This window comes from Giraffa tippelskirchi, chromosome 11, assembly GCF_054371585.1.
Source record: "Giraffa tippelskirchi isolate mGirTip1 chromosome 11, T2T-mGirTip1v1.2.pri, whole genome shotgun sequence".
NCBI classification, from domain to species: Eukaryota; Metazoa; Chordata; class Mammalia; order Artiodactyla; family Giraffidae; genus Giraffa; species Giraffa tippelskirchi.
The window spans coordinates 78,634,862-78,662,328 of record NC_137285.1 but is presented as its reverse complement, the minus strand read 5'-3'; the positions used below and the strand labels follow the sequence as shown (position 1 = coordinate 78,662,328).

The window sequence follows — 27,467 nt, the reverse complement described above, 5'->3', positions numbered from 1 at the left end:
ACTGTCGTTGCAGAGCTTCCCACGTGATGAGGCCGAGGACGGGGACACCCCATCCAGCTCTCAGAGGGAGGGGTCGGAGCACCACCCGCCCGCCCGTGAGGCCCAGTGCAGGCTCCAGGTCAGCGTGCCCACGGAGGCATCAGCCCCACCGGGGGAGACGCGGAGGTGGGGAAGGCCTGCTGCCGAGACACCGCCCAGGATACAGCCGGCGGCCCAGTCTGAGGCTGCCACGGAGCTCAGCACACCCGGCTCCGACCCAGAGTCCAGAGAACCCCGGCCTCTGAGGCACCAGGAGGACCTGGAGCCCAGCACGCCAGAGCACAGAGGTGAGGACGCTGGGGCTGGTGCACGGGAGTGTGTGGGGAGGGGTGCTGAGCTACACAGGGACGAGTCCCCGAAAGCTGCTGCTGGGCCTGCAGCAAGCGCTGGCCTCACACCCCCCGCCCCCCATCTTGCACACTTCAGTCCCAAAAGACATCTGACGCTGGGTATTCTTTGGGAACCTCTTGGAAGGTTTCTGTCCCGGGGTACGCACATGCCAAGGCTGGCCTGTGGGCAAACCTTGCTTCTCCCCCAACTCTAGCACTGGCCTCCAACTGGAACCAGGCTCCACTTCCCAGACCTGTCCCTAAAGAGGTGGTGGCTCCAGGTGCAGGACCCAGGGATCCACCGAGGGCAGATGGAGAACCGAGACTTGCCCTCGCAGAGACACCAGGCCAGCTGGGTACTGGCCAGCACACCGGGCAGATCGGATCTCCGTGCCTGCAGGACCCCCAGCCCCAGGCACTGATGTCCCACCCCCTCAGCGAGAACCTCCACCTCCACGTGCACCTCTACCTGCTCGGGCTTTGGCAAGAGAACCCGAGGCAGAGGAGGAGTCACCGCCTCGGCAGGGAGAGCCTGCCCTGGCTCCCGCGCAACACCCAGATGCCCACGATCACTCACCCAGCCCTGCAGGGAGAAAGAGCCCCCGCTCTGGACAGAGACCCAGAGCCCTTGCCGGAAACACCACGTCCAGGGGAGCGGTCGGCTCTGCAGCCTCCATCCCTGTCTGCTCACCGTGGATGCCGGCAACTCGGTCTGCCCCCAGGGGACATGGAGTTCCTTTCCCCTGAACTGCTTTGCATTTGGTTTGTTTCCACCTTTCTGGTGATGTTTTATTTTTTGTATGGTTTCCTGTATTTTTGTTGGTTAAGTTGGGATTAGTAAACTTTTTCATCATTGTTGCAATCTGGGATCACTGTTGTGTAACTCTGGTGATACTGTGTTACCATCACCACTTTGTAGTTTCAGACCCGTTCGATCTTTATGCCCCACCCCCCAACAAAGCCTGGATTCAAGGCAAGCACGCCCTGTTCATCCCTCCCCCCGATCCTGAACACAATTTCATCTTTTCTTTCTGCATTCCTTCCTATATTCTTGGTGTCCCCAATCAATGACTCTCAGTGAAATGACTGAAGGAGTGTTTTTCGGACTCTCCACCTACTGTAAGACTCCATTGGAGAGTTCTCATTTTTATGTCATTTGAACTAGCCTTTGATAGCTGAAAGGACGGTGTACGTCCTTTCAAGATACCATGTGCCAAACGAAGCCCTTTTGGCAACTGCCATCATTATCTCCAGGCAGGCATTGCTGTTTGAAGGGTGACATCTCAGCCAGAAGGCAGAGGCTGAGCTCCTCTTGTTGCACCAGCTCCCAAAAGAAGCCAAGAAAGGGAGCTGGAACAACAAACCACCCCCATGCCCAGGAAAGCGTTCTTCATGACAGAAGGCTAGAAAATGACCCAACATCCTTGTGGCCCAGAACCACTCTAGAAAATCACTGTTCCATAAAAAAGAGAAACACATGGGAAGTTCCAAGGAGAGGCAATGCCCATGGCCAGTGTACTTGAGAGACGGCCTGACCGCTCCGGGGAAGACACGCACCGACGGAACCCCTTGGGAAACAGCAGTGATAGTCCTCACCGTCGTAAGGGTTTCCTCTGGGGACAACCTGCCCTGGGCACCACACGAGGGAGCAGACCGGCTTCTCTTCCTCTGCCCCCACACCATTCACTCATGAAGGCAGCTCAGGTGTTCTCATGCCCTGCCTGCCTGCCTGCCTGGCTCATCCGTGAGCTGTGACCACCTCCAGGGTAGGACTCCACCTTTTCCTCTCTGTGTACCGTGAATCTGCACACAGTGGGCTTTCAGAACCTTAGGAGACTTGAGCCATTCCCGCTCGAGCCAGAACCCTCCCCAGGAAGGAAAACAGCTGTGGAGTCATTTTGGCCCCAGCACTGGTTCCGAAAGCCTGGCGGCTCCTACAGCCTCTACGGTGTGAAGAGGGAGGTCCCTTTTGACAGAGCTTTCCGGCTCTCAGATCTAAGCTGTTGTTTCACTGTCAGCTGTGTCTTCCGTTGCAGCCAGGTGGGCCACGCTGCTCCAAAGGAGCTCACAAGCTGAGTTTCAAGGGAGGACAGGGATGGCTACAACGTGCTGCAAACTGAGTGAGGGTCCCCACAATCCTCAGCAAAGGTCTGTGGTGTGCAAGTGGGGAGTAGAGGGCCCCCAAGTTCCAAAGGAAGGGAGGTAGTCGGGAGCTAAAGCCCTTGGCTGCTGTGGTAGCAGCTGCAGATGGCAGCTCGTCCACAGTGCACTTCGAATGAGGTCATATGAGCGGGACTCTGGAAATGGCTCCGAAATCAAGAGAAAGGGGTCAGGGTATGTGGGAATCCGGCGGGGGTGGGGGGTGGATGAAGGAAGGTGTCCCTCCTCTCTCCAGTGCAATTTGGTTTGGTGAGTCTCAAAGCTACCAGATGGCACTTCCCAAGTCAGGCCCCCGCAGGAATCAGGGTGGGCTGCCTGCCTCGGCCCCTGCCACAGGGACAAGCCACACCAGTGGCCTCCCTGAGCTCCAATGGCCGGATCTGGGGGGTCCTGTCTGGGTGCACACCTCCTTGCTGTGGCCAAGTTCCCCCCTTCTCTGAGCACCAGCTTCATCCTCTCGAATGAGGACATCGATTGCTACCTTGGCACGTTACTCTCTTCATCCTCTGAAGGCTCATTAGGCTTATCCTACAATTACTAGCTGGCCCGAAGAGATATCTCCTGAATCCAGATTAACCTGGAGTCTCCCAGCCTCATCTGGCATGTCTTCCCTGAAGTCTGCCAAAACCCACACCCTTGCATTTCCAGGGACTCCCCTTAGCCAGCTGGGCAGAAAACCCAGCATGCTTCAAACAAGCTGACAGAAAAGTGGGAGAGGACTCACGGGCAGACGGCTTCCCTCAGGTCTCGGGTGGAGCTCTGGGACCACAGCAGCAACGGGCCATCCCAGGCCCTGGGCTCAGCAGCGCCCTCATTCTCAGGCCGGCGGCTCTGCCCTGAGGGGAGCAGGAACGTCACCAACTGCCGCAGGCGGACCTCAAGCCCCTCCCACTGCTGGAGCCTGACCTGCCCCGGCCCCACCCCTTCCCCTACCCCAGCAGGACGAGAGCTCGTCTTCCCCTGGTTTCCAACGGGAGGCCCGGCCCTGGGCCCCGATTGGGCACTGCCCCAGCCCGGAGCCAATCACAGTGGCCAGGGAGGTGGAACGCACCGATTGGCCAGGGCCAGGTCATGTGACCATACTCCCCAGGAAACTCAAATATTACCAAGGTTCCCTAAGAAACCAATGAACAAAATTATCCAGTAAAGGCAAACCGTACTTTTTAATGAGGCCAATGTCACAGAAAAAAAAAAAAAATGCTCCACAGTAAACTGCTCAAGGAAGCTACTAAATAAACTTTCAGAAAAGTTTAGTAGGTTTTTTTTTTTTAAATAGGGTGACGGAGAGATATACCTTTCCCATCTATGTGAATTTAGGTTTAAACTAGATTTCCCTTGGCTGTTATATAAGACAAAAAAACCCACATCACCCTCTTTCACTCCCCCCCACCCCCAAAAAGTGTTTTAATCTATTGAATTTTTGTGTCCTCAGTTGTGTCTGATTCACGGCAACTCACGAACTCTACACAGCCAGGCTCTTCCGTCCATGGAATTCAGGGCAATTTTTTCTGTCCCAGTAAATGCCCACCCTGGGTGATCCAAAGGCAAGGGCTCAGAGGCTCCTGAGAGACTAACTAACTCCTTTCAGCTGAGCACAGAGCTGGCTCCTCACTGGGATGCCTGTGGCCTGGGGCTCCCAGAGGGGAGAGCAGCACTCGCCCCACCGTGTGGTCACTGCTGGAAGTGCAGGCTGCTCCTCACTCCCCCTTGACAGTGTCCCTGAGGGCAGAACAGTGTGAATCGAATCAAGGTGGAAATGCAAACTCCAATGCAACCAACCTTCCCACAAGGTCTCCAAAACCACTCAGGAACAGGGAATTGGAAACTGCAGGGGATGACATGAATGGAGATGGAGACTGGACACCTTACACCGAGTTCACTTCCAGTTATCCCTAGACAAACTTTCCATGAAAACTTGTCACAAATCTAGAAGAACAATGAGCAGAAACCGGACACGTGCTTTGAGTCTTCACACACAAAACTAAAAGGCAGTCCACAAAAAAAACCCCAGAGAATACAGTGGACTTTGCAAAATCAAAGATATCTACTGTGGGAAAGACCTCATGACAAAAGCAAAAGACAGGTCATACATCGCGAGACGAATGAGTGGAAACACAAAGCTTATCAAGGATGTGTCTCCAAACAGACAAAGAACGCCAACACAACAAGCCTGTGAAAACTAGGGAAAGGTCTGAAGGGACACCAGACGGAGGAAGACACACACAGAGTATCCCGGATGATGTCCAGCACTGAGGGCCTGAAGAAACAACAGTCTAGTTGCACCCCCTCAGGCCTGTGTGACCGTGGATGAGGCCTCTGTTTCCCGGTGGCTCTGAGACATGGACAGGGAGGAAGGGGAAGAGAAGTCACTTGCATTTCTAATACTCACAGCAAAGTCTTCCAATGAGAAGGGAATTATCACCCCCACTGACAATGCCATTCACTGAAGTGATACCCACGAGTCCATCTACCCCAGAAGGGAAGGATGGACCTGTTCTCACAAAACGGCGAGAGATGGAAGGAGGAAGATCAAGCCCACACCAATCACTGGAAAGAGAAGCTGTGCTCAGGGCTTGAAAGAATTCCTATTGGGAAAATCATGTCACAGCCCCACATGGCAATCCACAGCTTCCATGCTATTCCTCCCAAAATGCCAATGCATTTTCGCACCGAACAAAGAATTGCAAAGGGGGTACGGAAACAGAAAGGAGCCTACATTGTCAATACAATCCGACGAAAAAGCCCCGATACGGACATCCAAGGTTGTGTGAAAGGAAATTAGACGACCAAACTAGGATCCTCAGGAGAGTATCGGAGAAGGCAATGGCGACCCACTCCAGTACTCTTGCCTGGAAAATGTCCTGGACGGAGGAGCCTGGTAGGCTGCAGGCCATGGGGTCATGCAGAGTCAGACACGACTGAAGTGACTTAGCCGCAGCAGCAGCAGCAGCAGGACAGTATGCTATTGGGAATACAACAACACACACAGATCCAGATCGATGGAATAAAGTTGAGGGTCCAGAAACAAACCCCAGCATCCATGGTCAACTCATCTCTGACACAGACGGGGAGAATATCCAAATGGGAACAGGAAAGCCTCTTCAATCAATGTCCATGGGAAAACCAGACAGCTACATCTGAAGAACGCTATTGGTTTTGATCTCATACCACCTCAATATCGGGGAAAAACCTCACCCTAAAGACTGATGTCATGAGATAGCTACAAAGAAGCGTAGGTCAAAGGCTCCTTAACATCAGAGTCTCCTTGCCATTTGCTGGGCGGAGGTCGAAATGGGTCTCTTCAAGTAAGGGAAAGAGGTAAACGAAGTACACCACTGGGTTTCCATCCAATGGAACCTCTTCACAACAGAGAAGCTAAGCATTCACAAATGCAAAAGATAGGAAACGGAACACGAGAGACTCCTTGCAAGTGGTGTATCTGAGAAGGGGTTCATATGGAAAGAGACGAAGAATGCACAGCACTCAGATTCCAAGAAACACCACCACCACCCTTGACCCTTCCCCCATGACCAACTCTGACCTAAAGCCTTTCTCTCCCTCTAACCTATCCCTAAAACATAACCCTCATCTAATCATATACATGTGCATCCCTAGCATCCATCCATCCATCCACACACGAGAGAGAAAGAGGAAGACACAGACGGAATTGAGAAAGGAAAAGAGAGGGACACAGCCAGAGAGAGACACGGAACCAAAGAGAGGAAAGGAGTCGATGGTCCAGACTTTTCCTCAATCTGTCTCGAAGGTAGAAGCAATGACAGCGCCCTTCCACCCCAGAAGGGGGAAAAGGACGGAAGGTTTGGAGAGGAAAAGACAAGAACGCAGGGAGCCAGTAGAAGCTCAGCCACCCGCAGAAGCCGAGCTGGGACACTTCAACAGAATCTCAATGGAAACAGAGGACCAGAAAGTTGGCTACTCTTTTCTATAAGAGAGGGAGACCTTCGAGTCTTCCTTTCGGTCCTCCAACTTGGATGCGGGGTCTCAAAACAGTCAGGAGGGGGAGTGCCTTTTCCTGGGTACCACGGCGCATCCAGGCCTCGTTCTGCCCCATTCTGTGCTGTGCCAGCCCTGGATGGAATCTTTCTTTCTGAAGTCTCAGCGCACGAGCTCCACGTGATATCGGCCCCAGGTGGAAAGGCATGGAGCTGCTCGTAGGCCGACAGGCCTAGGAAGCAGATGGGAGAATGACCCCCACTCTGCAGATGGAGAGACTGGGGAAACCCTGAGGGGCATATGGTTGTCAAGGGCCACACCACATATGAGAAGAAGGAGCCTGGTCTGAGAGCAGCATGGTCCTCGGAGCTCAGGCCCTGGCTGAACCCAGGCCTCCCCAGGGCTGTGGGCTGGGCCGTGTGGGTGTCACTGTGCCTGCACATGGCCTAAGGGGGGTGATCGAGCAGTCAGAAACCCAGAGATTCCCTTGGGAAGTTTTGGGGAAGGGACCTCAGCACGAACCCCAGGAGATGATGTCACCTGCCGGCAACAGAACCCAACAGAACCCGCAATCCGGGCATCCAGGCCTCCAGAGCGGAGAGGAGCCCCCAGCCAGATCACTTGCTGCCAAGATGTTCTGCTGTTTGCCCCTGCCCAGAGGCCGGGGCCTCAGGAGAGCTCACAGGCAGTGTGCGTGGGCACCCTGTCGACGTTGGCTCAGGACACCCCCGAGAGGCCTCTGGCCCTTTGCCCGGAGAAACAGAAAGGTAACACGGGCAGCCCCAGGCCGGGCCAGGCCAACTCTCCCATGCCACCCGGAAACACCGGGTCCTTTGCCTGTGTGTGGGGATGCGGGTTTCTCGGGCTGTGTCCCCCTCAAGGAAGCCCAGGCGGATGTGGGGTCAGAAGCCTGTGGACAAGTTGTGTCCACACCCCAGGGGAGAGCAGGCTGGGCGGGATGGGGAGAGTGTGGGCAGCGCCGGCCCGCCAGGCTGACCTCACACCCTCAGATGGGTCTCTTTCCTCCCGGGTGGGGATCTGAGCAGACACACGTCTCTGACCCTTCTGGGAAGAGAAGTTCGAGCAGGCAGAAGCAGCGGCTCCACTGGCCAGGCCCAGCTCGGAAAACTCCCAGCATGGCTGGCTGACGGTCACTGTCGTTGCAGAGCTTCCCACGTGATGAGGCCGAGGACGGGGACACCCCATCCAGCTCTCAGAGGGAGGGGTCGGAGCACCACCCGCCCGCCCGTGAGGCCCAGTGCAGGCTCCAGGTCAGCGTGCCCACGGAGGCATCAGCCCCACCGGGGGAGACGCGGAGGTGGGGAAGGCCTGCTGCCGAGACACCGCCCAGGATACAGCCGGCGGCCCAGTCTGAGGCTGCCACGGAGCTCAGCACACCCGGCTCCGACCCAGAGTCCAGAGAACCCCGGCCTCTGAGGCACCAGGAGGACCTGGAGCCCAGCACGCCAGAGCACAGAGGTGAGGACGCTGGGGCTGGTGCACGGGAGTGTGTGGGGAGGGGTGCTGAGCTACACAGGGACGAGTCCCCGAAAGCTGCTGCTGGGCCTGCAGCAAGCGCTGGCCTCACACCCCCCGCCCCCCATCTTGCACACTTCAGTCCCAAAAGACATCTGACGCTGGGTATTCTTTGGGAACCTCTTGGAAGGTTTCTGTCCCGGGGTACGCACATGCCAAGGCTGGCCTGTGGGCAAACCTTGCTTCTCCCCCAACTCTAGCACTGGCCTCCAACTGGAACCAGGCTCCACTTCCCAGACCTGTCCCTAAAGAGGTGGTGGCTCCAGGTGCAGGACCCAGGGATCCACCGAGGGCAGATGGAGAACCGAGACTTGCCCTCGCAGAGACACCAGGCCAGCTGGGTACTGGCCAGCACACCGGGCAGATCGGATCTCCGTGCCTGCAGGACCCCCAGCCCCAGGCACTGATGTCCCACCCCCTCAGCGAGAACCTCCACCTCCACGTGCACCTCTACCTGCTCGGGCTTTGGCAAGAGAACCCGAGGCAGAGGAGGAGTCACCGCCTCGGCAGGGAGAGCCTGCCCTGGCTCCCGCGCAACACCCAGATGCCCACGATCACTCACCCAGCCCTGCAGGGAGAAAGAGCCCCCGCTCTGGACAGAGACCCAGAGCCCTTGCCGGAAACACCACGTCCAGGGGAGCGGTCGGCTCTGCAGCCTCCATCCCTGTCTGCTCACCGTGGATGCCGGCAACTCGGTCTGCCCCCAGGGGACATGGAGTTCCTTTCCCCTGAACTGCTTTGCATTTGGTTTCTTTCCACCTTTCTGGTGATGTTTTATTTTTTGTATGGTTTCCTGTATTTTTGTTGGTTAAGTTGGGATTAGTAAACTTTTTCATCATTGTTGCAATCTGGGATCACTCTTGTGTAACTCTGGTGATACTGTGTTACCATCACCACTTTGTAGTTTCAGACCCGTTCGATCTTTATGCCCCACCCCCCAACAAAGCCTGGATTCAAGGCAAGCACGCCCTGTTCATCCCTCCCCCCGATCCTGAACACAATTTCATCTTTTCTTTCTGCATTCCTTCCTATATTCTTGGTGTCCCCAATCAATGACTCTCAGTGAAATGACTGAAGGAGTGTTTTTCGGACTCTCCACCTACTGTAAGACTCCATTGGAGAGTTCTCATTTTTATGTCATTTGAACTAGCCTTTGATAGCTGAAAGGACGGTGTACGTCCTTTCAAGATACCATGTGCCAAACGAAGCCCTTTTGGCAACTGCCATCATTATCTCCAGGCAGGCATTGCTGTTTGAAGGGTGACATCTCAGCCAGAAGGCAGAGGCTGAGCTCCTCTTGTTGCACCAGCTCCCAAAAGAAGCCAAGAAAGGGAGCTGGAACAACAAACCACCCCCATGCCCAGGAAAGCGTTCTTCATGACAGAAGGCTAGAAAATGACCCAACATCCTTGTGGCCCAGAACCACTCTAGAAAATCACTGTTCCATAAAAAAGAGAAACACATGGGAAGTTCCAAGGAGAGGCAATGCCCATGGCCAGTGTACTTGAGAGACGGCCTGACCGCTCCGGGGAAGACACGCACCGACGGAACCCCTTGGGAAACAGCAGTGATAGTCCTCACCGTCGTAAGGGTTTCCTCTGGGGACAACCTGCCCTGGGCACCACACGAGGGAGCAGACCGGCTTCTCTTCCTCTGCCCCCACACCATTCACTCATGAAGGCAGCTCAGGTGTTCTCATGCCCTGCCTGCCTGCCTGCCTGGCTCATCCGTGAGCTGTGACCACCTCCAGGGTAGGACTCCACCTTTTCCTCTCTGTGTACCGTGAATCTGCACACAGTGGGCTTTCAGAACCTTAGGAGACTTGAGCCATTCCCGCTCGAGCCAGAACCCTCCCCAGGAAGGAAAACAGCTGTGGAGTCATTTTGGCCCCAGCACTGGTTCCGAAAGCCTGGCGGCTCCTACAGCCTCTACGGTGTGAAGAGGGAGGTCCCTTTTGACAGAGCTTTCCGGCTCTCAGATCTAAGCTGTTGTTTCACTGTCAGCTGTGTCTTCCGTTGCAGCCAGGTGGGCCACGCTGCTCCAAAGGAGCTCACAAGCTGAGTTTCAAGGGAGGACAGGGATGGCTACAACGTGCTGCAAACTGAGTGAGGGTCCCCACAATCCTCAGCAAAGGTCTGTGGTGTGCAAGTGGGGAGTAGAGGGCCCCCAAGTTCCAAAGGAAGGGAGGTAGTCGGGAGCTAAAGCCCTTGGCTGCTGTGGTAGCAGCTGCAGATGGCAGCTCGTCCACAGTGCACTTCGAATGAGGTCATATGAGCGGGACTCTGGAAATGGCTCCGAAATCAAGAGAAAGGGGTCAGGGTATGCGGGAATCCGGCGGGGGTGGGGGGTGGATGAAGGAAGGTGTCCCTCCTCTCTCCAGTGCAATTTGGTTTGGTGAGTCTCAAAGCTACCAGATGGCACTTCCCAAGTCAGGCCCCCGCAGGAATCAGGGTGGGCTGCCTGCCTCGGGCCCTGCCACAGGGACAAGCCACACCAGTGGCCTCCCTGAGCTCCAATGGCCGGATCTGGGGGGTCCTGTCTGGGTGTACACCTCCTTGCTGTGGCCAAGTTCCCCCCTTCTCTGAGCACCAGCTTCATCCTCTCGAATGAGGACATCGATTGCTACCTTGGCACGTTACTCTCTTCATCCTCTGAAGGCTCATTAGGCTTATCCTACAATTACTAGCTGGCCCGAAGAGATATCTCCTGAATCCAGATTAACCTGGAGTCTCCCAGGCTCATCTGGCATGTCTTCCCTGAAGTCTGCCAAAACCCACACCCTTGCATTTCCAGGGACTCCCCTTAGCCAGCTGGGCAGAAAACCCAGCATGCTTCAAACAAGCTGACAGAAAAGTGGGAGAGGACTCACGGGCAGACGGCTTCCCTCAGGTCTCGGGTGGAGCTCTGGGACCACAGCAGCAACGGGCCATCCCAGGCCCTGGGCTCAGCAGCGCCCTCATTCTCAGGCCGGCGGCTCTGCCCTGAGGGGAGCAGGAACGTCACCAACTGCCGCAGGCGGACCTCAAGCCCCTCCCACTGCTGGAGCCTGACCTGCCCCGGCCCCACCCCTTCCCCTACCCCAGCAGGACGAGAGCTCGTCTTCCCCTGGCTTCCAACGGGAGGCCCGGCCCTGGGCCCCGATTGGGCACTGCCCCAGCCCGGAGCCAATCACAGTGGCCAGGGAGGTGGAACGCACCGATTGGCCAGGGCCAGGTCATGTGACCATACTCCCCAGGAAACTCAAATATTACCAAGGTTCCCTAAGAAACCAATGAACAAAATTATCCAGTAAAGGCAAACCGTACTTTTTAATGAGGCCAATGTCACAGAAAAAAAAAAAATGCTCCACAGTAAACTGCTCAAGGAAGCTACTAAATAAACTTTCAGAAAAGTTTAGTAGGTTTTTTTTTTTTAAATAGGGTGACGGAGAGATATACCTTTCCCATCTATGTGAATTTAGGTTTAAACTAGATTTCCCTTGGCTGTTATATAAGACAAAAAAACCCACATCACCCTCTTTCACTGCCCCCCACCCCCAAAAAGTGTTTTAATCTATTGAATTTTTGTGTCCTCAGTTGTGTGTGATTCACGGCAACTCACGAACTCTACACAGCCAGGCTCTTCCGTCCATGGAATTCAGGGCAATTTTTTCTGTCCCAGTAAATGCCCACCCTGGGTGATCCAAAGGCAAGGGCTCAGAGGCTCCTGAGAGACTAACTAACTCCTTTCAGCTGAGCACAGAGCTGGCTCCTCACTGGGATGCCTGTGGCCTGGGGCTCCCAGAGGGGAGAGCAGCACTCGCCCCACCGTGTGGTCACTGCTGGAAGTGCAGGCTGCTCCTCACTCCCCCTTGACAGTGTCCCTGAGGGCAGAACAGTGTGAATCGAATCAAGGTGGAAATGCAAACTCCAATGCAACCAACCTTCCCACAAGGTCTCCAAAACCACTCAGGAACAGGGAATTGGAAACTGCAGGGGATGACATGAATGGAGATGGAGACTTGACACCTTACACCGAGTTCACTTCCAGTTATCCCTAGACAAACTTTCCATGAAAACTTGTCACAAATCTAGAAGAACAATGAGCAGAAACCGGACACGTGCTTTGAGTCTTCACACACAAAACTAAAAGGCAGTCCACAAAAAAAACCCAGAGAATACAGTGGACTTTGCAAAATCAAAGATATCTACTGTGGGAAAGACCTCATGACAAAAGCAAAAGACAGGTCATACATCGCGAGACGAATGAGTGGAAACACAAAGCTTATCAAGGATGTGTCTCCAAACAGACAAAGAACGCCAACACAACAAGCCTGTGAAAATTAGGGAAAGGTCTGAAGGGACACCAGACGGAGGAAGACACACACAGAGTATCCCGGATGATGTCCAGCACTGAGGGCCTGAAGAAACAACAGTCTAGTTGCACCCCCTCAGGCCTGTGTGACCGTGGATGAGGCCTCTGTTTCCCGGTGGCACTGAGACATGGACAGGGAGGAAGGGGAAGAGAAGTCACTTGCATTTCTAATACTCACAGCAAAGTCTTCCAATGAGAAGGGAATTATCACCCCCACTGACAATGCCATTCACTGAAGTGATACCCACGAGTCCATCTACCCCAGAAGGGAAGGATGGACCTGTTCTCACAAAACGGCGAGAGATGGAAGGAGGAAGATCAAGCCCACACCAATCACTGGAAAGAGAAGCTGTGCTCAGGGCTTGAAAGAATTCCTATTGGGAAAATCATGTCACAGCCCCACATGGCAATCCACAGCTTCCATGCTATTCCTCCCAAAATGCCAATGCATTTTCGCACCGAACAAAGAATTGCAAAAGGGGTACGGAAACAGAAAAGAGCCTACATTGTGAATACAATCCGACGAAAAAGCCCCGATACGGACATCCAAGGTTGTGTGAAAGGAAATTAGACGACCAAACTAGGATCCTCAGGAGAGTATCGGAGAAGGCAATGGCGACCCACTCCAGTACTCTTGCCTGGAAAATGTCCTGGACGGAGGAGCCTGGTAGGCTGCAGGCCATGGGGTCATGCAGAGTCAGACACGACTGAAGTGACTTAGCCGCAGCAGCAGGACAGTATGCTATTGGGAATACAACAACACACACAGATCCAGATCGATGGAATAAAGTTGAGGGTCCAGAAACAAACCCCAGCATCCATGGTCAACTCATCTCTGACACAGACGGGGAGAATATCCAAATGGGAACAAGAAAGCCTCTTCAATCAATGTCCATGGGAAAACCAGACAGCTACATCTGAAGAACGCTATTGGTTTTGATCTCATACCACCTCAATATCGGGGAAAAACCTCACCCTAAAGACTGATGTCATGAGATAGCTAGAAAGAAGCGTAGGTCAAAGGCTCCTTAACATCAGAGTCTCCTTGCCATTTGCTGGGCGGAGGTCGAAATGGGTCTCTTCAAGTAAGGGAAAGAGGTAAACGAAGTACACCACTGGGTTTCCATCCAATGGAACCTCTTCACAACAGAGAAGCTAAGCATTCACAAATGCAAAAGATAGGAAACGGAACATGAGAGACTCCTTGCAAGTGGTGTATCTGAGAAGGGGTTCATATGGAAAGAGACGAAGAATGCACAGCACTCAGATTCCAAGAAACACCACCACCACCCTTGACACTTCCCCCATGACCAACTCTGACCTAAAGCCTTTCTCTCCCTCTAACCTATCCCTAAAACATAACCCTCATCTAATCATATACATGGGCATCCCTAGCATCCATCCATCCATCCACACACGAGAGAGAAAGAGGAAGACACAGACGGAATTGAGAAAGGAAAAGAGAGGGACACAGCCAGAGAGAGACACGGAACGAAAGAGAGGAAAGGAGTCGATGGTCCAGACTTTTCCTCAATCTGTCTCGAAGGTAGAAGCAATGACAGCGCCCTTCCACCCCAGAAGGGGGAAAAGGACGGAAGGTTTGGAGAGGAAAAGACAAGAACGCAGGGAGCCAGTAGAAGCTCAGCCACCCGCAGAAGCCGAGCTGGGACACTTCAACAGAATCTCAATGGAAACAGAGGACCAGAAAGTTGGCTACTCTTTTCTATAAGAGAGGGAGACCTTCGAGTCTTCCTTTTGGTCCTCCAACTTGGATGCGGGGTCTCAAAACAGTCAGGAGGGGGAGTGCCTTTTCCTGGGTACCACGGCGCATCCAGGCCTCGTTCTGCCCCATTCTGTGCTGTGTCAGCCCTGGATGGAATCTTTCTTTCTGAAGTCTCAGCGCACGAGCTCCACGTGATATCGGCCCCAGGTGGAAAGGCATGGAGCTGCTCGTAGGCCGACAGGCCTAGGAAGCAGATGGGAGAATGACCCCCACTCTGCAGATGGAGAGACTGGGGAAACCCTGAGGGGCATATGGTTGTCAAGGGCCACACCACTTATGAGAAGAAGGAGCCTGGTCTGAGAGCAGCATGGTCCTCGGAGCTCAGGCCCTGGCTGAACCCAGGCCTCCCCAGGGCTGTGGGCTGGGCCGTGTGGGTGTCACTGTGCCTGCACATGGCCTAAGGGGGGTGATCGAGCAGTCAGAAACCCAGAGATTCCCTTGGGAAGTTTTGGGGAAGGGACCTCAGCACGAACCCCAGGAAATGATGTCACCTGCCGGCAACAGAACCCAACAGAACCCGCAATCCGGGTATCCAGGCCTCCAGAGCGGAGAGGAGCCCCCAGCCAGATCACTTGCTGCCAAGATGTTCTGCTGTTTGCCCCTGCCCAGAGGCCGGGGACTCAGGAGAGCTCACAGGCAGTGTGCGTGGGCACCCTGTCGACGTTCGCTCAGGACACCCCCGAGAGGCCTCTGGCCCTTTGCCCGGAGAAACAGAAAGGTAACACGGGGAGCCCCAGGCCGGGCCAGGCCACCTCTCCCATGCCACCCGGAAACACCGGGTCCTTTGCCTGTGTGTGGGGATGTGGGTTTCTCGGGGTGTGTCCCCCTCAAGGAAGCCCAGGCGGATGTGGGGTCAGAAGCCTGTGGACAAGTTGTGTCCACACCCCAGGGGAGAGCAGGCTGGGCGGGATGGGGAGAGTGTGGGCAGCGCCAGCCCGCCAGGCTGACCTCACACCCTCAGATGGGTCTCTTTCCTCCCGGGTGGGGATCTGAGCAGACACACGTCTCTGACCCTTCTGGGAAGAGAAGTTCGAGCAGGCAGAAGCAGCGGCTCCACTGCCCAGGCCCAGCTCGGAAAACTCCCAGCATGGCTGGCTGACGGTCACTGTCGTTGCAGAGCTTCCCACGTGATGAGGCCGAGGACGGGGACACCCCATCCAGCTCCCAGAGGGAGGGGTCGGAGCACCACCCGCCCGCCCGTGAGGCCCAGTGCAGGCTCCAGGTCAGCGTGCCCACGGAGGCATCAGCCCCACCGGGGGAGACGCGGTGGTGGGGAAGGCCTGCTGCTGAGAAATCGCCCAGGATACAGCCGGCGGCCCAGTCTGAGGCTGCCACGGAGCTCAGCACACCCGGCTCCGACCCAGAGTCCAGAGAACCCCGGCCTCTGAGGCACCAGGAGGACCTGGAGCCCAGCACGCCAGAGCACAGAGGTGAGGACGCTGGGGCTGGTGCACGGGAGTGTGTGGGGAGGGGTGCTGAGCTACACAGGGACGAGTCCCCGAAAGCTGCTGCTGGGCCTGCAGCAAGCGCTGGCCTCACACCCCCCGCCCCCCATCTTGCACACTTCAGTCCCAAAAGACATCTGACGCTGGGTATTCTTTGGGAACCTCTTGGAAGGTTTCTGTCCCGGGGTACGCACATGCCAAGGCTGGCCTGTGGGCAAACCTTGCTTCTCCCCCAACTCTAGCACTGGCCTCCAACTGGAACCAGGCTCCACTTCCCAGACCTGTCCCTAAAGAGGTGGTGGCTCCAGGTGCAGGACCCAGGGATCCACCGAGGGCAGATGGAGAACCGAGACTTGCCCTCGCAGAGACACCAGGCCAGCAGGGTACTGGCCAGCACACCGGGCAGATCGGATCTCCGTGCCTGCAGGACCCCCAGCCCCAGGCACTGATGTCCCACCCCCTCAGCGAGAACCTCCACCTCCACGTGCACCTCTACCTGCTCGGGCTTTGGCAAGAGAACCCGAGGCAGAGGAGGAGTCACCGCCTCGGCAGGGAGAGCCTGCCCTGGCTCCCGCGCAACACCCAGATGCCCACGATCACTCACCCAGCCCTGCAGGGAGAAAGAGCCCCCGCTCTGGACAGAGACCCAGAGCCCTTGCCGGAAACACCACGTCCAGGGGAGCGGTCGGCTCTGCAGCCTCCATCCCTGTCTGCTCACCGTGGATGCCGGCAACTCGGTCTGCCCCCAGGGGACATGGAGTTCCTTTCCCCTGAACTGCTTTGCATTTGGTTTCTTTCCACCTTTCTGGTGATGTTTTATTTTTTGTATGGTTTCCTGTATTTTTGTTGGTTAAGTTGGGATTAGTAAACTTTTTCATCATTGTTGCAATCTGGGATCACTCTTGTGTAACTCTGGTGATACTGTGTTACCATCACCACTTTGTAGTTTCAGACCCGTTCGATCTTTATGCCCCACCCCCCAACAAAGCCTGGATTCAAGGCAAGCACGCCCTGTTCATCCCTCCCCCCGATCCTGAACACAATTTCATCTTTTCTTTCTGCATTCCTTCCTATATTCTTGGTGTCCCCAATCAATGACTCTCAGTGAAATGACTGAAGGAGTGTTTTTCGGACTCTCCACCTATTGTAAGACTCCATTGGAGAGTTCTCATTTTTATGTCATTTGAACTAGCCTTTGATAGCTGAAAGGACGGTGTACGTCCTTTCAAGATACCATGTGCCAAACGAAGCCCTTTTGGCAACTGCCATCATTATCTCCAGGCAGGCATTGCTGTTTGAAGGGTGACATCTCAGCCAGAAGGCAGAGGCTGAGCTCCTCTTGTTGCACCAGCTCCCAAAAGAAGCCAAGAAAGGGAGCTGGAACAACAAACCACCCCCATGCCCAGGAAAGCGTTCTTCATGACAGAAGGCTAGAAAATGACCCAACATCCTTGTGGCCCAGAACCACTCTAGAAAATCACTGTTCCATAAAAAAGAGAAACACATGGGAAGTTCCAAGGAGAGGCAATGCCCATGGCCAGTGTACTTGAGAGACGGCCTGACCGCTCCGGGGAAGACACGCACCGACGGAACCCCTTGGGAAACAGCAGTGATAGTCCTCACCATCGTAAGGGTTTCCTCTGGGGACAACCTGCCCTGGGCACCACACGAGGGAGCAGACCGGCTTCTCTTCCTCTGCCCCCACACCATTCACTCATGAAGGCAGCTCAGGTGTTCTCATGCCCTGCCTGCCTGCCTGCCTGGCTCATCCGTGAGCTGTGACCACCTCCAGGGTAGGACTCCACCTTTTCCTCTCTGTGTACCGTGAATCTGCACACAGTGGGCTTTCAGAACCTTAGGAGACTTGAGCCATTCCCGCTCGAGCCAGAACCCTCCCCAGGAAGGAAAACAGCTGTGGAGTCATTTTGGCCCCAGCACTGGTTCCGAAAGCCTGGCGGCTCCTACAGCCTCTACGGTGTGAAGAGGGAGGTCCCTTTTGACAGAGCTTTCCGGCTCTCAGATCTAAGCTGTTGTTTCACTGTCAGCTGTGTCTTCCGTTGCAGCCAGGTGGGCCACGCTGCTCCAAAGGAGCTCACAAGCTGAGTTTCAAGGGAGGACAGGGATGGCTACAACGTGCTGCAAACTGAGTGAGGGTCCCCACAATCCTCAGCAAAGGTCTGTGGTGTGCAAGTGGGGAGTAGAGGGCCCCCAAGTTCCAAAGGAAGGGAGGTAGTCGGGAGCTAAAGCCCTTGGCTGCTGTGGTAGCAGCTGCAGATGGCAGCTCGTCCACAGTGCACTTCGAATGAGGTCATATGAGCGGGACTCTGGAAATGGCTCCGAAATCAAGAGAAAGGGGTCAGGGTATGCGGGAATCCGGCGGGGGTGGGGGGTGGATGAAGGAAGGTGTCCCTCCTCTCTCCAGTGCAATTTGGTTTGGTGAGTCTCAAAGCTACCAGATGGCACTTCCCAAGTCAGGCCCCCGCAGGAATCAGGGTGGGCTGCCTGCCTCGGGCCCTGCCACAGGGACAAGCCACACCAGTGGCCTCCCTGAGCTCCAATGGCCGGATCTGGGGGGTCCTGTCTGGGTGCACACCTCCTTGCTGTGGCCAAGTTCCCCCCTTCTCTGAGCACCAGCTTCATCCTCTCGAATGAGGACATCGATTGCTACCTTGGCACGTTACTCTCTTCATCCTCTGAAGGCTCATTAGGCTTATCCTACAATTACTAGCTGGCCCGAAGAGATATCTCCTGAATCCAGATTAACCTGGAGTCTCCCAGGCTCATCTGGCATGTCTTCCCTGAAGTCTGCCAAAACCCACACCCTTGCATTTCCAGGGACTCCCCTTAGCCAGCTGGGCAGAAAACCCAGCATGCTTCAAACAAGCTGACAGACAAGTGGGAGAGGACTCACGGGCAGACGGCTTCCCTCAGGTCTCGGGTGGAGCTCTGGGACCACAGCAGCAACGGGCCATCCCAGGCCCTGGGCTCAGCAGCGCCCTCATTCTCAGGCCGGCGGCTCTGCCCTGAGGGGAGCAGGAACGTCACCAACTGCCGCAGGCGGACCTCAAGCCCCTCCCACTGCTGGAGCCTGACCTGCCCCGGCCCCACCCCTTCCCCTACCCCAGCAGGACGAGAGCTCGTCTTCCCCTGGCTTCCAACGGGAGGCCCGGCCCTGGGCCCCGATTGGGCACTGCCCCAGCCCGGAGCCAATCACAGTGGCCAGGGAGGTGGAATGCACCGATTGGCCAGGGCCAGGTCATGTGACCATACTCCCCAGGAAACTCAAATATTACCAAGGTTCCCTAAGAAACCAATGAACAAAATTATCCAGTAAAGGCAAACCGTACTTTTTCATGAGGCCAATGTCACAGAAAAAAAAAAAAAATGCTCCACAGTAAACTGCTCAAGGAAGCTACTAAATAAACTTTCAGAAAAGTGTAGTAGGTTTTTTTTTTTTAAATAGGGTGACGGAGAGATATACCTTTCCCATCTATGTGAATTTAGGTTTAAACTAGATTTCCCTTGGCTGTTATATAAGACAAAAAAACCCACATCACCCTCTTTCACTCCCCCCCACCCCCAAAAAGTGTTTTAATCTATTGAATTTTTGTGTCCTCAGTTGTGTCTGATTCACGGCAACTCACGAACTCTACACAGCCAGGCTCTTCCGTCCATGGAATTCAGGGCAATTTTTTCTGTCCCAGTAAATGCCCACCCTGGGTGATCCAAAGGCAAGGGCTCAGAGGCTCCTGAGAGACTAACTAACTCCTTTCAGCTGAGCACAGAGCTGGCTCCTCACTGGGATGCCTGTGGCCTGGGGCTCCCAGAGGGGAGAGCAGCACTCGCCCCACCGTGTGGTCACTGCTGGAAGTGCAGGCTGCTCCTCACTCCCCCTTGACAGTGTCCCTGAGGGCAGAACAGTGTGAATCGAATCAAGGTGGAAATGCAAACTCCAATGCAACCAACCTTCCCACAAGGTCTCCAAAACCACTCAGGAACAGGGAATTGGAAACTGCAGGGGATGACATGAATGGAGATGGAGACTTGACACCTTACACCGAGTTCACTTCCAGTTATCCCTAGACAAACTTTCCATGAAAACTTGTCACAAATCTAGAAGAACAATGAGCAGAAACCGGACACGTGCTTTGAGTCTTCACACACAAAACTAAAAGGCAGTCCACAAAAAAAAACCCAGAGAATACAGTGGACTTTGCAAAATCAAAGATATCTACTGTGGGAAAGACCTCATGACAAAAGCAAAAGACAGGTCATACATCGCGAGACGAATGAGTGGAAACACAAAGCTTATCAAGGATGTGTCTCCAAACAGACAAAGAACGCCAACACAACAAGCCTGTGAAAACTAGGGAAAGGTCTGAAGGGACACCAGACGGAGGAAGACACACACAGAGTATCCCGGATGATGTCCAGCACTGAGGGCCTGAAGAAACAACAGTCTAGTTGCACCCCCTCAGGCCTGTGTGACCGTGGATGAGGCCTCTGTTTCCCGGTGGCTCTGAGACATGGACAGGGAGGAAGGGGAAGAGAAGTCACTTGCATTTCTAATACTCACAGCAAAGTCTTCCAATGAGAAGGGAATTATCACCCCCACTGACAATGCCATTCACTGAAGTGATACCCACGAGTCCATCTACCCCAGAAGGGAAGGATGGACCTGTTCTCACAAAACGGCGAGAGATGGAAGGAGGAAGATCAAGCCCACACCAATCACTGGAAAGAGAAGCTGTGCTCAGGGCTTGAAAGAATTCCTATTGGGAAAATCATGTCACAGCCCCACATGGCAATCCACAGCTTCCATGCTATTCCTCCCAAAATGCCAATGCATTTTCGCACCGAACAAAGAATTGCAAAGGGGGTACGGAAACAGAAAGGAGCCTACATTGTCAATACAATCCGACGAAAAAGCCCCGATACGGACATCCAAGGTTGTGTGAAAGGAAATTAGACGACCAAACTAGGATCCTCAGGAGAGTATCGGAGAAGGCAATGGCGACCCACTCCAGTACTCTTGCCTGGAAAATGTCCTGGACGGAGGAGCCTGGTAGGCTGCAGGCCATGGGGTCATGCAGAGTCAGACACGACTGAAGTGACTTAGCCGCAGCAGCAGCAGCAGCAGGACAGTATGCTATTGGGAATACAACAACACACACAGATCCAGATCGATGGAATAAAGTTGAGGGTCCAGAAACAAACCCCAGCATCCATGGTCAACTCATCTCTGACACAGACGGGGAGAATATCCAAATGGGAACAGGAAAGCCTCTTCAATCAATGTCCATGGGAAAACCAGACAGCTACATCTGAAGAACGCTATTGGTTTTGATCTCATACCACCTCAATATCGGGGAAAAACCTCACCCTAAAGACTGATGTCATGAGATAGCTACAAAGAAGCGTAGGTCAAAGGCTCCTTAACATCAGAGTCTCCTTGCCATTTGCTGGGCGGAGGTCGAAATGGGTCTCTTCAAGTAAGGGAAAGAGGTAAACGAAGTACACCACTGGGTTTCCATCCAATGGAACCTCTTCACAACAGAGAAGCTAAGCATTCACAAATGCAAAAGATAGGAAACGGAACACGAGAGACTCCTTGCAAGAGGTGTATCTGAGAAGGGGTTCATATGGAAAGAGACGAAGAATGCACAGCACTCAGATTCCAAGAAACACCACCACCACCCTTGACCCTTCCCCCATGACCAACTCTGACCTAAAGCCTTTCTCTCCCTCTAACCTATCCCTAAAATATAACCCTCATCTAATCATATACATGTGCATCGCTAGCATCCATCCATCCATCCACACACGAGAGAGAAAGAGGAAGACACAGACGGAATTGAGAAAGGAAAAGAGAGGGACACAGCCAGAGAGAGACACGGAACCAAAGAGAGGAAAGGAGTCGATGGTCCAGACTTTTCCTCAATCTGTCTCGAAGGTAGAAGCAATGACAGCGCCCTTCCACCCCAGAAGGGGGAAAAGGACGGAAGGTTTGGAGAGGAAAAGACAAGAACGCAGGGAGCCATTAGAAGCTCAGCCACCCGCAGAAGCCGAGCTGGGACACTTCAACAGAATCTCAATGGAAACAGAGGACCAGAAAGTTGGCTACTCTTTTCTATAAGAGAGGGAGACCTTCGAGTCTTCCTTTCGGTCCTCCAACTTGGATGCGGGGTCTCAAAACAGTCAGGAGGGGGAGTGTCTTTTCCTGGGTACCACGGCGCATCCAGGTCTCGTTCTGCCCCATTCTGTGCTGTGTCAGCCCTGGATGGAATCTTTCTTTCTGAAGTCTCAGCGCATGAGCTCCACGTGATATCGGCCCCAGGTGGAAAGGCATGGAGCTGCTCGTAGGCCGACAGGCCTAGGAAGCAGATGGGAGAATGACCCCCACTCTGCAGATGGAGAGACTGGGGAAACCCTGAGGGGCATATGGTTGTCAAGGGCCACACCACTTATGAGAAGAAGGAGCCTGGTCTGAGAGCAGCATGGTCCTCGGAGCTCAGGCCCTGGCTGAACCCAGGCCTCCCCAGGGCTGTGGGCTGGGCCGTGTGGGTGTCACTGTGCCTGCACATGGCCTAAGGGGGGTGATCGAGCAGTCAGAAACCCAGAGATTCCCTTGGGAAGTTTTGGGGAAGGGACCTCAGCACGAACCCCAGGAAATGATGTCACCTGCCGGCAACAGAACCCAACAGAACCCGCAATCCGGGTATCCAGGCCTCCAGAGCGGAGAGGAGCCCCCAGCCAGATCACTTGCTGCCAAGATGTTCTGCTGTTTGCCCCTGCCCAGAGGCCGGGGCCTCAGGAGAGCTCACAGGCAGTGTGCGTGGGCACCCTGTCAACGTTGGCTCAGGACACCCCCGAGAGGCCTCTGGCCCTTTGCCCGGAGAAACAGAAAGGTAACACGGGGAGCCCCAGGCCGGGCCAGGCCACCTCTCCCATGCCACCCGGAAACACCGGGTCCTTTGCCTGTGTGTGGGGATGCGGGTTTCTCGGGCTGTGTCCCCCTCAAGGAAGCCCAGGCGGATGTGGGGTCAGAAGCCTGTGGACAAGTTGTGTCCACACCCCAGGGGAGAGCAGGCTGGGCGGGATGGGGAGAGTGTGGGCAGCGCCGGCCCGCCAGGCTGACCTCACACCCTCAGATGGGTCTCTTTCCTCCCGGGTGGGGATCTGAGCAGACACACGTCTCTGACCCTTCTGGGAAGAGAAGTTCGAGCAGGCAGAAGCAGCGGCTCCACTGGCCAGGCCCAGCTCGGAAAACTCCCAGCATGGCTGGCTGACGGTCACTGTCGTTGCAGAGCTTCCCACGTGATGAGGCCGAGGACGGGGACACCCCATCCAGCTCCCAGAGGGAGGGGTCGGAGCACCACCCGCCCGCCCGTGAGGCCCAGTGCAGGCTCCAGGTCAGCGTGCCCACGGAGGCATCAGCCCCACCGGGGGAGACGCGGAGGTGGGGAAGGCCTGCTGCCGAGACACCGCCCAGGATACAGCCGGCGGCCCAGTCTGAGGCTGCCACGGAGCTCAGCACACCCGGCTCCGACCCAGAGTCCAGAGAACCCCGGCCTCTGAGGCACCAGGAGGACCTGGAGCCCAGCACGCCAGAGCACAGAGGTGAGGACGCTGGGGCTGGTGCACGGGAGTGTGTGGGGAGGGGTGCTGAGCTACACAGGGACGAGTCCCCGAAAGCTGCTGCTGGGCCTGCAGCAAGCGCTGGCCTCACACCCCCCGCCCCCCATCTTGCACACTTCAGTCCCAAAAGACATCTGACGCTGGGTATTCTTTGGGAACCTCTTGGAAGGTTTCTGTCCCGGGGTACACACATGCCAAGGCTGGCCTGTGGGCAAACTTTGCTTCTCCCCCAACTCTAGCACTGGCCTCCAACTGGAACCAGGCTCCACTTCCCAGACCTGTCCCTAAAGAGGTGGTGGCTCCAGGTGCAGGACCCAGGGATCCACCGAGGGCAGATGGAGAACCGAGACTTGCCCTCGCAGAGACACCAGGCCAGCAGGGTACTGGCCAGCACACCGGGCAGATCGGATCTCCGTGCCTGCAGGACCCCCAGCCCCAGGCACTGATGTCCCACCCCCTCAGCGAGAACCTCCACCTCCACGTGCACCTCTACCTGCTCGGGCTTTGGCAAGAGAACCCGAGGCAGAGGAGGAGTCACCGCCTCGGCAGGGAGAGCCTGCCCTGGCTCCCGCGCAACACCCAGATGCCCACGATCACTCACCCAGCCCTGCAGGGAGAAAGAGCCCCCGCTCTGGACAGAGACCCAGAGCCCTTGCCGGAAACACCACGTCCAGGGGAGCGGTCGGCTCTGCAGCCTCCATCCCTGTCTGCTCACCGTGGATGCCGGCAACTCGGTCTGCCCCCAGGGGACATGGAGTTCCTTTCCCCTGAACTGCTTTGCATTTGGTTTGTTTCCACCTTTCTGGTGATGTTTTAGTTTTTGTATGGTTTCCTGTATTTTTGTTTTTTAAGTTGGGATTAGTAAACTATTTCATCATTGTTGCAATCTGGGATCACTGTTGTGTAACTCTGGTGATACTGTGTTACCATCACCACTTTGTAGTTTCAGACCCGTTCGATCTTTATGCCCCACCCCCCAACAAAGCCTGGATTCAAGGCAAGCACGCCCTGTTCATCCCTCCCCCCGATCCTGAACACAATTTCATCTTTTCTTTCTGCATTCCTTCCTATATTCTTGGTGTCCCCAAACAATGACTCTCAGTGAAATGACTGAAGGAGTGTTTTTCGGACTCTCCACCTATTGTAAGACTCCATTGGAGAGTTCTCATTTTTATGTCATTTGAACTAGCCTTTGATAGCTGAAAGGACGGTGTACGTCCTTTCAAGATACCATGTGCCAAACGAAGCCCTTTTGGCAACTGCCATCATTATCTCCAGGCAGGCATTGCTGTTTGAAGGGTGACATCTCAGCCAGAAGGCAGAGGCTGAGCTCCTCTTGTTGCACCAGCTCCCAAAAGAAGCCAAGAAAGGGAGCTGGAACAACAAACCACCCCCATGCCCAGGAAAGCGTTCTTCATGACAGAAGGCTAGAAAATGACCCAACATCCTTGTGGCCCAGAACCACTCTAGAAAATCACTGTTCCATAAAAAAGAGAAACACATGGGAAGTTCCAAGGAGAGGCAATGCCCATGGCCAGTGTACTTGAGAGACGGCCTGACCGCTCCGGGGAAGACACGCACCGACGGAACCCCTTGGGAAACAGCAGTGATAGTCCTCACCGTCGTAAGGGTTTCCTCTGGGGACAACCTGCCCTGGGCACCACACGAGGGAGCAGACCGGCTTCTCTTCCTCTGCCCCCACACCATTCACTCATGAAGGCAGCTCAGGTGTTCTCATGCCCTGCCTGCCTGCCTGCCTGGCTCATCCGTGAGCTGTGACCACCTCCAGGGTAGGACTCCACCTTTTCCTCTCTGTGTACCGTGAATCTGCACACAGTGGGCTTTCAGAACCTTAGGAGACTTGAGCCATTCCCGCTCGAGCCAGAACCCTCCCCAGGAAGGAAAACAGCTGTGGAGTCATTTTGGCCCCAGCACTGGTTCCGAAAGCCTGGCGGCTCCTACAGCCTCTACGGTGTGAAGAGGGAGGTCCCTTTTGACAGAGCTTTCCGGCTCTCAGATCTAAGCTGTTGTTTCACTGTCAGCTGTGTCTTCCGTTGCAGCCAGGTGGGCCACGCTGCTCCAAAGGAGCTCACAAGCTGAGTTTCAAGGGAGGACAGGGATGGCTACAACGTGCTGCAAACTGAGTGAGGGTCCCCACAATCCTCAGCAAAGGTCTGTGGTGTGCAAGTGGGGAGTAGAGGGCCCCCAAGTTCCAAAGGAAGGGAGGTAGTCGGGAGCTAAAGCCCTTGGCTGCTGTGGTAGCAGCTGCAGATGGCAGCTCGTCCACAGTGCACTTCGAATGAGGTCATATGAGCGGGACTCTGGAAATGGCTCCGAAATCAAGAGAAAGGGGTCAGGGTATGCGGGAATCCGGCGGGGGTGGGGGGTGGATGAAGGAAGGTGTCCCTCCTCTCTCCAGTGCAATTTGGTTTGGTGAGTCTCAAAGCTACCAGATGGCACTTCCCAAGTCAGGCCCCCGCAGGAATCAGGGTGGGCTGCCTGCCTCGGGCCCTGCCACAGGGACAAGCCACACCAGTGGCCTCCCTGAGCTCCAATGGCCGGATCTGGGGGGTCCTGTCTGGGTGCACACCTCCTTGCTGTGGCCAAGTTCCCCCCTTCTCTGAGCACCAGCTTCATCCTCTCGAATGAGGACATCGATTGCTACCTTGGCACGTTACTCTCTTCATCCTCTGAAGGCTCATTAGGCTTATCCTACAATTACTAGCTGGCCCGAAGAGATATCTCCTGAATCCAGATTAACCTGGAGTCTCCCAGGCTCATCTGGCATGTCTTCCCTGAAGTCTGCCAAAACCCACACCCTTGCATTTCCAGGGACTCCCCTTAGCCAGCTGGGCAGAAAACCCAGCATGCTTCAAACAAGCTGACAGACAAGTGGGAGAGGACTCACGGGCAGACGGCTTCCCTCAGGTCTCGGGTGGAGCTCTGGGACCACAGCAGCAACGGGCCATCCCAGGCCCTGGGCTCAGCAGCGCCCTCATTCTCAGGCCGGCGGCTCTGCCCTGAGGGGAGCAGGAACGTCACCAACTGCCGCAGGCGGACCTCAAGCCCCTCCCACTGCTGGAGCCTGACCTGCCCCGGCCCCACCCCTTCCCCTACCCCAGCAGGACGAGAGCTCGTCTTCCCCTGGCTTCCAACGGGAGGCCCGGCCCTGGGCCCCGATTGGGCACTGCCCCAGCCCGGAGCCAATCACAGTGGCCAGGGAGGTGGAACGCACCGATTGGCCAGGGCCAGGTCATGTGACCATACTCCCCAGGAAACTCAAATATTACCAAGGTTCCCTAAGAAACCAATGAACAAAATTATCCAGTAAAGGCAAACCGTACTTTTTCATGAGGCCAATGTCACAGAAAAAAAAAAAAATGCTCCACAGTAAACTGCTCAAGGAAGCTACTAAATAAACTTTCAGAAAAGTGTAGTAGGTTTTTTTTTTTTAAATAGGGTGACGGAGAGATATACCTTTCCCATCTATGTGAATTTAGGTTTAAACTAGATTTCCCTTGGCTGTTATATAAGACAAAAAAACCCACATCACCCTCTTTCACTCCCCCCCACCCCCAAAAAGTGTTTTAATCTATTGAATTTTTGTGTCCTCAGTTGTGTCTGATTCACGGCAACTCACGAACTCTACACAGCCAGGCTCTTCCGTCCATGGAATTCAGGGCAATTTTTTCTGTCCCAGTAAATGCCCACCCTGGGTGATCCAAAGGCAAGGGCTCAGAGGCTCCTGAGAGACTAACTAACTCCTTTCAGCTGAGCACAGAGCTGGCTCCTCACTGGGATGCCTGTGGCCTGGGGCTCCCAGAGGGGAGAGCAGCACTCGCCCCACCGTGTGGTCACTGCTGGAAGTGCAGGCTGCTCCTCACTCCCCCTTGACAGTGTCCCTGAGGGCAGAACAGTGTGAATCGAATCAAGGTGGAAATGCAAACTCCAATGCAACCAAACTTCCCACAAGGTCTCCAAAACCACTCAGGAACAGGGAATTGGAAACTGCAGGGGATGACATGAATGGAGATGGAGACTTGACACCTTACACCGAGTTCACTTCCAGTTATCCCTAGACAAACTTTCCATGAAAACTTGTCACAAATCTAGAAGAACAATGAGCAGAAACCGGACACGTGCTTTGAGTCTTCACACACAAAACTAAAAGGCAGTCCACAAAAAAAACCCAGAGAATACAGTGGACTTTGCAAAATCAAAGATATCTAC

At 54.9% G+C, this 27,467-nt stretch overlaps 1 protein-coding gene and 1 long non-coding RNA gene across 3 annotated transcripts; one reads left to right on the top strand and one right to left on the bottom strand.

Annotated features, from left to right (window-relative positions):
• Nucleotides 1–1,155: 1,155 nt before the first annotated feature.
• LOC145527778 (uncharacterized) lies at nt 1,156–18,699 on the bottom strand. 2 transcript variants are annotated; one of them, XR_014069860.1, is made up of 3 exons: nt 18,511–18,699; nt 10,888–10,999; nt 1,156–3,364 (listed from the first exon to the last, which is right to left on the bottom strand). It is a non-coding gene; the product is annotated as an uncharacterized LOC145527778 (long non-coding RNA). The 2 variants fall into 2 exon arrangements; XR_014069859.1 differs by lacking the exon at nt 18,511–18,699 and having other exon boundaries at nt 10,888–11,881.
• Nucleotides 13,110–21,345, top strand: LOC145527713 (uncharacterized). The gene is made up of 3 exons (XM_081545775.1): nt 13,110–14,872; nt 15,272–15,584; nt 15,842–21,345. Exons 1-3 carry the CDS (start codon nt 14,462–14,464, stop codon nt 16,462–16,464), a joined length of 1,347 nt encoding a protein of 448 aa, XP_081401901.1. The 5' UTR covers nt 13,110–14,461; the 3' UTR covers nt 16,465–21,345.
• The last annotated feature ends 6,122 nt before the right edge of the window (nt 21,346–27,467 follow it).

Coding starts and splice junctions, on each gene's coding strand:
- LOC145527713 (XM_081545775.1), top strand. CDS start 14,462: ATGGTCCTCGGAGCTCAGGCCCTGGCTGAACCCAGGCCTCCCCAGGGC. Junction 14,873..15,271: donor TTGCCCGGAGAAACAGAAAG/GTAACACGGGGA, acceptor CTGTCGTTGCAG/AGCTTCCCACGTGATGAGGC. Junction 15,585..15,841: donor CAGCACGCCAGAGCACAGAG/GTGAGGACGCTG, acceptor CCCCAACTCTAG/CACTGGCCTCCAACTGGAAC.